Source organism: Lepidochelys olivacea, assembly GCF_965140295.1.
Source record: "Lepidochelys olivacea isolate rLepOli2 genome assembly, chromosome: 2".
NCBI classification, from domain to species: Eukaryota; Metazoa; Chordata; order Testudines; family Cheloniidae; genus Lepidochelys; species Lepidochelys olivacea.
In genome coordinates, this window is record NC_140412.1 from 268,778,842 (window position 1) to 268,790,845 (window position 12,004).

Sequence of the window (12,004 nt, forward strand, 5' to 3'; positions counted from 1 at the left end):
ATCATGTTTGTTGCCCTTCTCTGTACCTTTTCCAATTCTAATCCATCTTTTTTGAGATGAGGTGATCAGAACTACACTCAGCATTCAAACTGTGGGCATACCATGGCTGTATATAGAGGCATTATGATATTTTCCATCTTATTAACTATATTCCTTTCCTAACGGTTCCTAACAGTCTGTTGGCTTTTTTGGCGGCTGCTGCACGTTGAGCAGATGTCCTGCTAAAGCCTCCTTTCATCGGCAGGTCTCAGACCAACCGGAAGACCTACCAGCTCTGCTTTAGGATGGATCCACTGAGGCCATGTGACCTTATGGCATTTACAAGGGTCAGAGCCCCACCAGTTGAAAGGCTGCTTGTTTAGTGTCTTGATCCAGCGCAGCACACAGCAAATGAGGCAAGACATGCCCAGCCTCTGGGGCTTGTTTCCCTTCTGTGAAATGTGACCGGCAGCACCGGGTGCCTCTATAGACCCCAATGCGCTTTGGAAAGGAGGGTTGGCGGGGGGGACACGAATGCGCAGACCCATTGCGGGGGTGACCTGCCCAGAAAGCAGGACTTGCCCGTGTTCACACGCACATCCCTTGCATAGCGGGGTTGCACGGTTTGGTTCAAGGGCTCTCAGCACCCCCACTCTAAAAATTTTCCAGCGGCTGGGTGGGTGAGCTCACATCAGTTATTGGGCCAACTTCTGCGGGCCAGGGAGACGAGCTTTCCAGCTGCTGCTCCCGGCTCCCGCCCCCCTGCCTGCTGGATGGCACCGACCAGCCGGGGCCATGGACAATGCGCCCTCAGCGCTCCCGGTGACCCCGGGCGGGTGTGATCCGCCGGCGGAGCGGCTCGCAACGGGCATGGCTGGGGGGGGGCCCACGGAGACCTCGATAACCGGGGGAAGGAAGCAGCAGCGCGACAGGCCCCTGGCCCCCATCGCTGCGGGGCGCAACGCTGCCGGGGAGCCGGGGCCCGCTGCGAGCGCGGGCCGAGCCCAGGCTCGCCCTAGAGCCCGTCGGGGCTGCGCGCCAGTCCAGGGGGGCCCCGCCCCGGAGCGCGCCCGGCGCCGCGATCCCCGCCGCCAGGGGCCGCTGCCGCCCCGCTCCCCGCCGGCCCCGCCCCCCGCCGGCCCCGCCCCGCCGCTCCCGGCCCCGGCAGCCAGGCCGCGGCTCCCTCCCTCCCTGCGGGCCGCGCTCGCTCTGCTCCGCCCGGCAGCGGGGCCGGCCCGTGGCGAGGCGGCGCCGGGACTCTGCCCAGCCCGCAGCGGGAGCGGGGCTCGGCCGGGCCGGGCCCGCGGGAGCAGCCCCGCCCGGGGGGGCCATGGCCGAGCGGGCCGCTGCCCAGGTAAGGGCCCGGCGGGCGGGGGGGCCCCGGGAGCTTCTCCCCGCCCGGCCCGGGCCCCGGGAGCGCGGTGCTGCCGGGCTGGGGCCGGTGCAGGGGCGGGCAGCGCTGGGCGCCGAGCGGGGCCGGCGAGCCAGGGCCGGGCAGGGGGTTTGCAGGAAGGGGGCCAGGCTGCCTGGCGCGGCAAACGCCCCGGTCTTTGTGCCTTAGAGACACCGAGCACCCGGCTGGTCGCCTGGGCCTCGCTCTCCTCTCGCCCCAAAAGGCCTTCTACACCTGTGCGGAGCCTTCCCTGCCTGCTCTGGTTTGGGGGGGTTTTCAAACCGGGGCACCCAAGTGCCGGAGCCAAAACGTGAGCCCCGACTTTGCAAATCTTCGCCTGCTTGCGCTCCAGGCAAACGTGACAGCGCTGCTGTCTTCGGGCTACTTTGCCATGTAAACAGCGGCTGCCTTTTCCTCCGGGGCGCTTCGTGTGTTTGATGGCCAGTAGGAAGCGCGATGATGCGCAGGGCCGCGGTCCACGTTCTGCAAACTTCTGCGAACCCCCTGGAACGGATCCGTGTGTTTCCCATCCTCCTAGTGCTCCATGTTACCGCCGCCTGTTGGGGGGGGGGGTGCTATCTTAGCGGGTTTAGGGCAGTGTCCACAAAAAAGATTTACTAAAATTAAAATGAACAGCTGTAAAAACATGCCCGGGATTAGGTAGATGTGCAATTATTTCTCTGGCTTCAAAATAGAAAATAGCAGGCAAACCAGCAGGCTGGACATTGACATCTCAGATGCTCACACTGTGGTCTAAGAAATCTACCCCCAGCCTTTGCCTGTCAGTAAGGAACTGACTTAAGCTACGTGGATATAGGGCACTTTTACATTGAAGTCAAAGTGCCCTCACATGGGTGCTGCAGTTTCTTAACTGATTTAGTTAAATTGGTACAATGATCTCATGGAGACAAGGGCTGGAGGAGACTCTCCTAGGTTGGACCAAGACCTCAATTCTCTCAATTTCTGTCCTTGCACCCAGGCTCAGGAATGGGACATGGAGTCCCTGCACTCGGCTCCTCTGCAACCCCACGTTGTCCCCAAGCAAACTGCTGTGGGAGAAACGCAGCTGCAAACTGCAGAGATCTCCCTGTGGACTGTAGTGGCTGCTATTCAAGCCTTGGAGAGGAAGGTGGATTCCCATGCCTCACGGTTACTGAGTCTGGAGGGCAGAACAGGGACAGCTGAGAAGAAAATATGTGACACAGAAAAAGGAATGATGGAGTTTAGTAACCAACTAGCCATGCTGGGATCTCTGATCCAGGAATATGGACTGATGCAGAGGAGGCTGGAGAACATGGAGAACCTGCTGAAGAACAGGAACTTCTGGATCCTGAGGCTCCCCCCGGGCACTAAGGGAGAAGTCCCCAAGGTAACGATATCCCAGCTGGTGCTGAGGGGGAGATATAAAGTTTTGAAGTTGGATTAGATATTGAAAGGGGAATTGAAGAGAAATGATCCTATTTTGTATCTTATGTACTCTTTTATTTTAATATAATATGTAGTGTGTGGTTTTCCTCCTCCACTCTCTGGCTGCTTCCATCCTCGCTTACCAAGTTATTTGGATTCTGCTCCATCCCTGCGTCTGTAGGCAGTCTGATTTCTGTGGAGCTAAGAGGAATAAGAAGGCCTTTTGCAAACTTATCCGAGGAGAAAAAAATTGATAAATGATCAGGAGTTTAAAATGGCAGAAGTGCTGAATTGCTCGTTTAAATTTGTCTTTAATGAGAAAAATAAAACAAGGTGTTTGAGCAGTGAAGAGGCAGGGAAAGCCTTGATGGTGTAGCTGCTGATGTATATTAAAACAAATTTCAGGTAAAGAGGCTATATTCTATATCTGAGCAGGTCAAGGTAACATGAATCCTAGGGGCCAAGAGGAACAGAAGCAATAAGCACTGAAACTTAACAAAGGACATATTTTGCCACATAGATTTGCTCTTTTTTTTTTTTTTTTTTAGATTGACTCGCAAGATTCTCATCTGATTTAGCACACCAACTCAGGGTGTGTAGCCCCACTGAAGTCACATGAGTAAAGACTTTCTGCGTGATTGAGGGTTTGGAGGACAGGGCCCCTTATGCACTGTCTGAACACAAATAAAGCATATAATTTAGTGTCTTGTATTCATACTACAAGCATTCATCTAGATTGACTGGATACTGGCATTGTTACCTGGATAGAAAACTGAGGGAAGGCCCATAAACAAAGGGCAAACCCTAAGTTAAGTGGATATTGTCATGTTAACATCGTGTTTTGTTTTTAATTCTTTACTTATATTACCCCTGTGATTTCAGGTGCCAGTGACATTCGATGATGTTTCCGTCTATTTCTCCAAGCAGGAGTGGGGGAAATTGGACGATTGGCAGAAAGACCTTTACAAGAATGTGATGAAAGGCAACTATGAATCATTGATCTCGCTGGGTAAGGATCAGTTTTCTTTCACTCACCTGTTAGAATGTCCGTGATCGCTGAAGTAAACCCGAGAGATGGCCCTCCGAGGACTGGGAGAGGAGAGCAAGCTTGCAGCGCTGTTGCTTGTGCCCTGTCCATTCTGTAGGGATGAAGGTGTAACAGGCACCTTTCACCAGCAGTGATGGTTCCAGCGAAGCAGCGCTTGTAGCCTTCAGTTTGTGCTTCGTTCCTTCCTTCCATTCCGCAGAGAATGAGAGATCTGCGGCGACTGCTCACCTGCAGCTTTCCAGCCCTGAATAACAGGTCCATATCATTGCACATGTTCAGCCTACACACCCTGGTGCTGACACAGTTGGAATATCCCAGGCCTGCTCTGTGCATTGTGAATGTGCCCTGACATTGCTGCTAGACTAGACGGAGGGCGGTGACTCGTGGTGCTGGTGCTCTTGCCCAGGGTGGTGAGTGACGACTCGGCTGCTCGCTGTCGTTACTTTGCTGTGCTGGGTGTTCGCTCTCTCCCTTAGCTCCCAGCCTTTAAAATGTCTCCCAATTTCTGGTATCACCAACCTCGAGCTAAAAACTCAGCAGAAGGAAAGATGCAATAGTCAGGAAACTGATACACAGCAAATCTTATAAATCTTATAGCTTTATTCTGTTGTGCCTTTGGATGTCTGAATTTTGGGGGGGCGGGGGAAGCAACCCACCAGCCCCTCTCTCCTAGCAGCCAGCTCTCTCCCTGCTTGTGTGAGGGCGCTGCGGTTTGAAATAGGCACACAGGAAAGTGTGGGTCTGGGCTTCTCACCGTGCTGCTTGCCTGCAGGAATGGAGGGCTCCTCCCTGTGCCTGAACCGGGAGGGCAGATTGGTTTAAAATCACCCTTGCTTGTCCGTAAATAATACTCAGTACCAATGACTAACCCTCCCACCCCTTCCTGTCCTCTCACATGAACAGACTACGCCATCTCCAAACCTGACCTTCTGTCCAGGATTGAACGGGGGGAGGAGCCGTGTAGGGGGGCTCAGGAAGACTCTGAGGAGAGAGTGATCCCAATGGAGCCTAGCACAGGTGAGTTATCTGGAGCGTCATAAGGTGCTTTGCTGCCAGATGTAGGAGAGGAAGGATGGCTCGGTGGTTAGAGCACTAGCCTGGGAGTTGGGAGACCTAGGTTCAATTCCTTCTCTACGACAGACATTCTTTGCGACCTTGTTGTCTATATGCCCTATCTGTCCTACCTCACAGAGGTGTTCTGAGGATAAATACTTGGTGTGAGGACTCTCAGATTATAGCAATGGAGGCTTTGCAAGCAGGATAGGTAGGTAAAATAGTGCTGTACAGAGTTGGATGCGCAGATCGAGAAGGAGGAGCACCGCAAGAACAGGCGCTCCCTCCAGCTGTGGGGGGTGAGGTGGTTCTTTATTGATCGGGTACGCCGGATGGCACAGAGAGAGCTCTGAGTGAAGCCACAGAGTTGGCTGGTTTGGAAGCAGTTTGCTCTAACTTCAGCCAGCCAGGATGGAGAGAGCCATGGAGGGGTTCAGAGATGGAAAAGAAGCCAGGAAAGCTTATGTGCCTTCTCTGGAGCAGAGAGCCAGGAATTAAGAAATGCAACACAGAGGGTTTGTACTAGGTGCGTGATTAAGGTAGGAACCATATTTCAGCAGAGACAGAGGAAGGTAAGGACTGCTGCTTTTCATACTCCCTGTGCCCACTGGCCAAGCTTTTCCAAAGGGACTAGTGACCCTGAGTACCATAATGTTCGGGTGCAAGTGCAAAGAGCCCTGAAATCCAGCCTGGTTCCCTACTATACACACCAAACTTCTCTATTGACATAAAAATCAGGAACCAACACAAGCTGCATCTTCCCTGCCTTATTTTGTGCAAACCTCTCGCTTGCTCTCATCTCTCCCTGCATCGTGTTGTACCAAGCCCAGACTGTAGGCACCTTTCAGCGTGGGTTATTTTTCTGTTCTCTCTGTATAGCACCTGGGTGCTCTGTGTAAATGTTAGCTAATAGAAACATGGGAATGGGTGGATGTTAGCTAATCACAATGTAATTTCTCTCCTCTCGCAAACAGAATCACTGAGCCTTACTCATGATACTGTATCGTGGATAAAACAAGAAGACCTGTACATCAGGGATCAGTGGGACTCGGAGGAGAGAGAGATCTCTACGGAGCCCAGCACAGGTGAGCGAGCGAGCGATTGGAATGACTCAAACAGTGAGTGCAACAGGAATCTGTCAATCAAGGGAGACCTTTGTCAGCTCTTAGCGTCCCATCTTGTCAGATAGTCCTCTCTCTCAAACTGCATTTCTCAGATCACTTTTGCAGGGCTCAGTCACAGCTACCCACCAGGCCTGACTGATTTCCATTCAGCCATCTCTTTTTGGGCTCTTTGGAAGGTGGGTTGGAACGGAATTGGTTCTTCTCCTTTTTATGCCAAAGGGACATTCTCCTCTAAGTCTCTTAGCCTGGCATCTCTTTTCCTTGGCTGGCACTGAGGTACTGTGATTGCACCATAAGTCCCCGTTCGCTGTCTGCCTGTGTAGGAGTTTTAGAGTGGGGCAGTAAGTTGGTGACACAGGTTTCTCAGGCAGATGGTGCCTGGAAGCAGAAAGATGGCAGGGTGCAAGAGAGGCAGGTGGTGGATGGACAAGGAACAGAAAACTAATAACTCTTGGTTTCTCCTCTGAGTCCAGCAGACAACGAGGTTGTAGTCAAAGCTGAGGAGGGAATCCCAGTGAGCTTGGAGCTGTACAGCACATTGCCTGGACCACCAGAAGAGACTGTTTTCCAGTACCCTGAGCAGGAACCGATCTGTGACGATCAGGGCAACGTCAGCATCCAGGGGGAATACCCTGACGGGAACAGTCTGGAGGACTCTGCTGCGGGCGAGAGAGACTTCAGTAACTTCACCACGATCATTGTCCAAGAGGAGAGCCTCCCAGGAGAGGCACCGTACGTCTGTTCTGAATGTGGGAAAAGCTTCCTTTATGAGCAGCAGTGTGTACTGCACCAGAGGATCCATGCCGGAGCCCACACGCCTCCTGAGCGCAGGGAGAGCTTCAAGCAAAACCACTGTCTCAAATCCTGCCCAGAGGTTCAGCTGGGGGAGAGACTCTATAGCTGCCCTGAGTGCGAGCGGAGCTTCCCTCACAAGTCGAGCCTCAGCAAACATCAGCTCTCCCACACGGGGGACCGGCCGCACACCTGTGCTGAGTGCAAGAAGAGCTTCCGGCTGAAGATCAACCTCATGATACACGAGAGGAGTCACGCGGGGAAGAGCAGGGGCTCGTATATCTGCAACGAATGTGGGAGGGGCTTTAACCACCATTCGAACTTCATTAGGCACCAGATGATCCACACTGGGGAGAGACCGTATGGCTGTACCGAGTGTGGGAAAACCTTCATGCGGAAGGAGCACCTCCTGACCCACCAACGCCTGCACACGGGAGAGCGGCCCTACCAGTGCACCGAGTGCCGGAAGAGCTTCACCCGGAAGCAGCACCTGGTGGGACACCAACGCATCCACACGGGGGAGAAACTCTGGGGGACCCTGGCAGCACAGAGACGCTTGCACGACCTGCCAGGCAAAACCCACAGGGGAGAGCCTGCGTCGCTGCCCTTGATGCACAAGGAGTTCCCCCCGTAGATGCTGTGTTAAGTGCTACCAGGGAACTCTGGCTGGGGACAATCATGATGGCATCTGAGCAAAGGAGAGAGACCAAGGCTCTGGGTGTTGAACAGAGAACTAAATGTCAGCGGGATGATCCGTGGAGAGGTCTAGGCTGCTGGTTTATTAGCAGTTGAGTCCATTCCCACTAGGGCAAAAAACAGCTAGGCAGGCTCAGTGCTCCCTGGGAAGCTTGTCGTTCTTTTCCTGTGTTTCTCTCTTGCTAGTTCATAACACTAAAGGTAGTTGCATCTTCCTTAAGCCAACGAGAGCTACTTTTCAGTGTTCATAGGTGTTTGACCTGTCAATCAGGATTCCAGCTGGTGGTATGCAGGTAAGGTGCCCATTGGAAAGGGGAAGCCATCTCTGTCAGTTAACGGAACACGTTCGCTTTCTTCTACAATGTTTAGTCACTGTCCCTAGCTTATGTTCAGTGTTCTTGACGGGAGTGGACATCTTTCCCTTGGGGCTGTGTCTCGGGCACCATTCAAATGATGGATTCTGTGCTTGAGACATCACAGGGCTGCTATTAACCTGTGAGCATCATGAAATCTGGATAACTGTCCATGAGCCCATTGAAGTAACAGACAGCTTGGGGGACGTTTTCCGCAGTACCTGAGTGACTCAGTCCCATTGACTTTCCAGAATGGGGTGGAGCGGGGACTCTTCCACCTGGACCCATCCCCCAAGGGAAGTAGCTGGTTAATATTTACGTTCCTCTGTTCCAGTAGTTCTAAACCCCTGGCCCGCATGTGGCCGAATTAACACACAGCTGCAGTCCAGCTGTGCGCTAAAGGCGGGGGTCCAGGGCCTGGCCCCACACAGCAGAGGTCTGGCGTCCAGGGCTGCCACCTGGCCCCAAAAAGTCCGGGGTCCGGGGTTGGAGCTGCTATCCAGCCCCGCGGGGTTGGGGGTCCAGGGCTGCTGGCTGGCTCTGCACAGCAAGGGTCCATTGCTGCCCGCTAGCTCCTCACAATAGGGTCCAGGGTTGGCGTTGGGGCTGCTGGCCGGCCCCGCGGGATTGGTGTCAGGCCTGCCACCCAGCTGCCCTGCCACCTGGTCCCATGTGGCCAGGTCCAGGATCAGGGCTGCTGCCCGACCGCAGACAGTGGGGTCCAGGGTCCCTGTCACTTGGCTCCTCGCCCAGAGCTCTGCTCCTGGCCCCACTCTATGGAGGGATCTCTGAGTGGGAGATGCTGGGCTTAGGGGTCTGTGGGGGGAAATTCGGGGGAGGGAGGTGTGTGCTGTGGTTCTCAACCTGTGGCCCCGGTAACACATTGTGGGCCGCATATACGGCCCACAATGATAAATAGGTTGAGAACCACTGCTCTGTTCGTATCCACGTGGGTAGAGCTGTTGCTCTGCGAGTAGTTCACATGTACGTTCTCTCAAATCCTCTTTTCAAAATGCACAATAATAAAATGTACAATCAAGAGCCAAACAAAGATACCGTCAGAAACTGACCATCTGCCAGTGCAGCTCAGCCTGCCCTGCAGCAGCAGTATGTTCCATTGCACATATCCGTCCGGTCTGAAATACCACGATGCATGGGGAGTGATTCAGAGAGAATTCTTACCTGACGAGTTTGAGATAATTACAAAAAAAAGCTTATTGAAATAATTGTCAGATGATTAAGATCCTAGGAGGGCTGGTACCCTCCACATCTGCCTGATTGTGAATCCCATACCCCCATAGTGGAGCAGTTACTGGCCCCATTGATTTCCAGGGGACTGAGCATAGGATAAGTGCTCACCAGTGAGAGAAAGGGGTTCAAAATCTAGTCCAGAGGGTGTGGGCCCAGCCTACACAAGCTGGGAGGGAACGGTGGGGCTGAGAACAGCTGGTTGTGCGTGTAGAGTTCTTTGAGACTCACCTACGCCATGTTGTTCACGCAGATGTAGAGCCAGAAGCTGGTTTCCGTGAGCAGTGTCCTGGCCCCAGGCTCCTTTATTGTTAAATTATAACATTGATATTGTGATAGCACCTCCAGGCCCCACCTAGGTCAGGGCCCCATTCTGCTGTTCACTGTACAGACGTAATACAGGACAGTCCCTGCCCCAAAGAGCCTACAGTCTGCAAGACAAGATGCATCAGGTAGATGAGACAAATGAGCGGGGGAGACTATCCAAATTCTTAGCCAGATGCTCTCCACTTGCCCAGCCATTATCAGGTTGCAGTTTCTCACGTGCATTTTGGAAGACTCGAGTTTTGAGGAGGGATTTAAAGGACAAGGTGTAGTGGCTTTATGGATTTTGACTGGGAGCTTTCCCCACATGTAAGTGGTGTTGTGGGAGAAGTGGAGAATCAGCAATGGAAGCCGGCACCATTGGTGGAGCAAAGGCAGAGTCAACGGTGTGCTGAGGTAAGAGGTCCAATAGGATAGCACTACACTGTGGAGGACTTCTTGTTCGATGCGACTGAAGAGGAGGGGCCAGTGGAGGGAAAGAGAGGATGACAGTGATGAGCCAGGAAAAGGACTTTAGCAACACTGTTTTGAATGTGTGTGAGGGCTGCGAGATTGCTGACATTGAGGCCAGAGAGGAAGGGAGAGTCAAGATGTGAGATGATCAAGACTTGGACAAGAATTCTGGCTACATGGGCAGAGATGAAAGGTCAGATACTAGAGATGTGGTGCAGTAAGAAGTGGCAAGATATAGACATGGCCTGGATGTCTGATTTAAAGGAGAGAGACGAGTCAAAAATGTCACAAGGGGCGAGAGGAGAGCTTTGCGGGAAAGATCAGGAGCTCTATTTTGGCCATGTTAAGTCTTAGTTGACCACTAGACCTCCAAACGAGATTTCAGGAAGACCGGCTGTGTTCTGTTGTGGCCATGAGTGAAGAAAGGACCCCAGCAGAACAGAATGGGGGTATCCATGTCTCAGCAGCTGCTTTTTGAGGGAGGCGGGCTGAGCTTCCTGCACCCCAGAGAGAGGGGGTGGAAAGAATTTTTCTGATCCATCACATGGGTCTGCAACCTGTGAGTGGGTTTAGGAAATACCCTGGCCAGGCAGGGGTGCACCAAAGTTGGTATTTAGCAGGTGTTTCCCAGGCATCAATTGGCTCAAGAAGGTTCGGATATTCAGCTTCTTCCTTTTATTGCCAGGTTGAAGCCACTGAGGGTATGTCTACACAGCAGTTAGATGCCCGTGGCAGCTGGCTTAGGCTAATTGCGGTGTAGACATTCAAGCTTGGGCTGGAGTCTGGCCTCTACGACCCTGAGAGGTGAATGTCTACACACAGCAATTAAACAGCCCCTTAGCCGAGTCAGCTGGCACGAGCCAGTAGTGGGTGTCTAATTGCAGCACAGACATTCCCAGTTTCACCCATGGAGTGAGAGAGACCTGTATGTTCTCATACCATGGGCTGTAATAATCCAGCTTGGATCCCTCTAGAGCAGTGGTTCTCAACCAGGGATCTGCATACCGCTGGGGGGATGCAGAGGTCTTCCAGGGGGTATGTCAACTCATCTAGAGATTTGCATAGTTTTACAATAGGCTACATAAAAAACACTAGTGAAGTCAGTACAAACTAAAATTTCATACAGACAATGACTTGTTTATACCGCTCTGTGTACTATACACTGAAATGTAAGTATAATATTCCAATTTATTTATTTTATAAATGCTGTGACATTTTTATATCTGATTTTGTAAGCAAGTAGTTTTTAGGTGAGGTAAAACCTGGGGTACACAAGAAAAATCAGACTCCTGAAAGGGGTATCATAGATACAGTAGTTTGGAAAGGTTGAGAGCCCCTGCTCTAGAGGATTTTCCTTTCCTTCAGGGCTATTTACTACGGGTTGCTGTGGTTTAAGCCTGCTATGTCTGTGCAAAGCCTTGTGTCTAGATCCATGCCTGCTGAGTGTAACATCTGTGCCAACAAAGCTAGCTTGTCTCTGATGGAAGCAGTGCAACAGTCTGCACCACTTTAGGTCCACACTTTGGAGAGACAGGCATCGCTTCAAGCTGAAATGGTGAAGCTAAGTGTTGCCAGAATCAATGCAACAGTTCAGTGTGTCCATATCACTCACCAGTGTTAGCTGTGCCGTTGTGTGCAGGACATTCATGCTGCCCCCCAGCCATTTCTGTACCACTGCACTGTGCTACCTATCCCATACATGTTTCGCACAACTCCCCAGAGTGGGAGGAGGGGTTGGTGTGGGAAGCACTTGATGTGGTGGAGCAAGTGCCCACCTCAGCCAGGAAGGGGTTAATAAGCACCTGTAGGCACAATCAGTTCCCACACTGGCACAAATGTGAAACCTGCTCCCTCAAAGAGAGACATCAAGCCCTGTAAGGGTGACACTCAGAGGGAAGGAGAGCCAGGGCCCGGAGCTCCCTGAATCTACAGAACCAGCTGACTAGGAAGGCTGCTGAAGGTCCTCTGCTGCCCAAGTCCTCTGGATAAATTGTTCTAGTTTCTTAGAGCCGAGGACTCATTTATCTTCATAAATGATCGGGAGGATGGTGTGGATTGCACTCTCAGCAAATTTGCGGATGATACTAAACTGGGAGGAGTGGTAGATACGCTGGAGGGGAGGGATAGGATACAG

The 12,004-nt window shown here is 52.5% G+C and overlaps 1 protein-coding gene across 1 annotated transcript; it reads left to right on the top strand.

Moving 5' to 3' along the window:
* Positions 1-2,273: 2,273 nt before the first annotated feature.
* LOC311516331 (zinc finger protein 212-like) lies at positions 2,274-11,005 on the top strand (the record flags this gene model as incomplete). Its single annotated transcript, XM_084620297.1, has 5 exons — positions 2,274-2,741; positions 3,662-3,788; positions 4,731-4,844; positions 5,855-5,965; positions 6,478-11,005. The coding sequence occupies 5 exons, from the start codon at positions 2,274-2,276 to the stop codon at positions 7,428-7,430; spliced, it is 1,773 nt and encodes a 590-aa protein (XP_084476423.1). The 3' UTR covers positions 7,431-11,005.
* Between the last annotated feature and the right edge of the window lie 999 nt (positions 11,006-12,004).